The sequence below is a fragment of the Oculina patagonica genome, chromosome 8, assembly GCF_052425735.1.
Source record: "Oculina patagonica isolate OP01 chromosome 8, crgOcupat, whole genome shotgun sequence".
NCBI classification, from domain to species: domain Eukaryota; kingdom Metazoa; phylum Cnidaria; class Anthozoa; order Scleractinia; family Oculinidae; genus Oculina; species Oculina patagonica.
In genome coordinates this window covers 10,008,911-10,011,560 of record NC_135765.1, presented here as the reverse complement: position 1 = coordinate 10,011,560, position 2,650 = coordinate 10,008,911, and the positions used below count along the sequence as shown (strand labels likewise).

At 41.3% G+C, this 2,650-nt stretch overlaps 1 protein-coding gene across 1 annotated transcript; it reads right to left on the bottom strand.

Annotated features, from left to right (window-relative positions):
- Nucleotides 1-1,455: 1,455 nt before the first annotated feature.
- Nucleotides 1,456-2,211, bottom strand: LOC144664138 (uncharacterized protein KIAA1958-like). Its single transcript, XM_078525259.1, has one exon. It carries the CDS (start codon nt 2,209-2,211, stop codon nt 1,456-1,458), a length of 756 nt encoding a protein of 251 aa, XP_078381385.1.
- Between the last annotated feature and the right edge of the window lie 439 nt (nt 2,212-2,650).

The window sequence follows — 2,650 nt, the reverse complement described above, 5'->3', positions numbered from 1 at the left end:
CATAAATTAAATTCTTTTCAACAAGCTTGTTTAACCTTTTCATCTCTATAATTATATAAGCATAAAACATAGACTGATATCTTCCACAAGGTCTTATTCAAAACATTTTTATCATCATGGTATATTAATACCTTTCAGCTACCCGAAAGCATAGTAAAAGGCAGCTTTTGCCTTATTCTGGATACAGAGGCTATTCGTATGGCACCTGTATGCTGACTTCAATTTGCTATTCATACAGGAGTCCATCATTTTAGTAGGTTTCCTATGTAGTTATTATCTGTCTGTTAAGATGCATCCTGTGATTCTTTTGAGCACTGTTGATTTGACTGACAGACAAAATTGCCTAGTCTCTGCATACTATTTATACCTAATCGTACCTTTTTGGTACGCTTCGGCGGCATATCAGGCGAGTTTGGTCGAGCCATGGTTCGTATTTTGGCGAGACGTAGTCGAGCCAAAATACCCATGGCGAGACCAAACGAGCCTGATATGCCGCCGAAGCGTACCAAAAAAGGTACGATTAGGTATTTACCGTACCCAAATTCAGCCAAAAAATCCCTGTTATTCTTAGTAGGAACGGTAATAAAATCTGCCAGGCGTTCCATTGTGTGGCCCGCGCGAAAAATAGAACGAGTCAACAAACGGCGCAAAAAGCGATGAATGAAAAAATATTTTTATTTTGTGATATAAGTTATATCCAGCAAACAAAAGGACAAATTGTGGTTCCAAAATGTTTAAAATCCGTCTTGTAAAACATCACTGTCATTTGGTAAAGAGGAAACTACAGTGCGTTCCGAAGAAACCACTTAAAAAATCTTATTTCGTGGGAACGAACACACAATGTTAAGAATTACAAATATCACAAGAAAGCTTATAATATTCGCTCCAGCAGTTTTAAAAATGTTCAGTTGGAGGAACCAGAGTTAAAGCTGACATTAATGGTAGCATTTTCAAACCTTGCACCATAAAAAAGGCCACTTGCACTGGAATTCAAGGAATTCTGCGAACTGGTCGCGTTAAACACAACTGTGGGATTCGCACGGCCAGCATCGCTTGAATTTGAAGACGTCGCTGGATCTTGAAAAGTGGAACACATCTGCCTGCTAATCATAGATGACATTCTCCTTTGTGTTTCTTCGGGGGTTGAGGCATAACTGTCGAGGCTTTGAACATTGCGATGTCCACTTAGTTGGCCAATATCTGACCGCTCGACGTTGTTTTCCAGCAGCGTGGTAATGAGCGTTTTCCTGTTGCTGTGATTTGTGTACTTTTGGCCGTTTGCATCAGATATCTTCTCAACCATCGCTTTCATGAGGCCATTGATTTTCTTAATCCCCATTTTCTGGTTTTTCAGAAGCTTTCCATTTAACGGCTTGTAATTTATTGCTATCCAAAACGGCGAATCTGGGAGGCACATTTCACTTGGTCGTTGAGCGATGTATTCTTCAAACAGCATCACTGGGCGGTGGCCCACATTTTGGGATTGAACTTCCTTTCATTTGCTGAAATTTTCCTTAGTCGTTCCACTGACCACTCGACGTACTTTCCGGCACTTGTGGAGACGATTTTAAAATCACCAAACTTCAGCTGGTGGTGCTCCTGGCGACCGCGGAACCCAAAGTGCTGACTAATATTCAAGAAATTAGCGTTGGTGAGTGCTTCGCCGTCATGTTTTCCGAGGATTTGTTTCTCCCACATCTCTTCAATCATCTCAGCGGACAACGGTTGAGCGGCATTTGGCTTATTGCCTTTCCCCGACTTCTTCAGAAACTTGACTTTTGCGTCGAGGGCTTTGTTGGCTGTGGCGAAGTCTTCGTCACGAATGATGGAGAATCCGGCATTTTTTTCCTGCAAATACCGGTCAAGACCGCGTTGAATGGTTTTCAGTGAAGACGGTTCAAATTCTTCTCCCTTTGCCGTGCGTATTTCCCAGTAAAAATGCTTTAAAAGCTGGGAAAGTTCTTGTTTCGTGTAAACTTCAATGGCTTTCTTCTCGACCTCGACAGAATCGCTCTGTTCAAGCCAGGCTTGCCAGGTGCGTACGGCAAACTGCGTTGATCTGCTTGTATTTATACTCTTCTGATCTTCTACGCTTTTATCAAGCTCCTCCTCTGACATTGTTTTCACCCGTTTGTTTGGAGCTTCATTTTCTTCGTCTTCAAAATCAAAATTTGAATCAAAAAGCGTAAAATTTGGAAACTCCGTCGCCATTGTTTCGTCTGAATGTTTCAGTACTCGTCGGCAAACATCGCACAATTGGTAAGCGCGTCCAAATTTAGTTTTGGCGGGAAAGTTTTCACTCCTCTTACGATCGGTAAACACCAGCTAAATTTAAATTACGAGGTTTTGTTTTATTGGTGAAACCTCTTCAATTCATCGTACGGTAACGCTACTTAACTTCAAAAGTGACCGTGATATGGGGGCATATCAGGTCAGTGACTTGATATCGTAGGATATCAGGACAGTAGATCGCGCTTCTGATTGGCTACTTGCGAATTTGGGTACGGTAAGTGAACAAACTATCTCGCAACAATTATAATTTTTTTCCAAGTTGAACTCACACTGAAATGTCACACAACCTTCTGTTCAAAGATCAAGTTTTACAAAACTGAAAGGCAGGTGTATATTCGTGAAAAAAATTCTTGTAGCT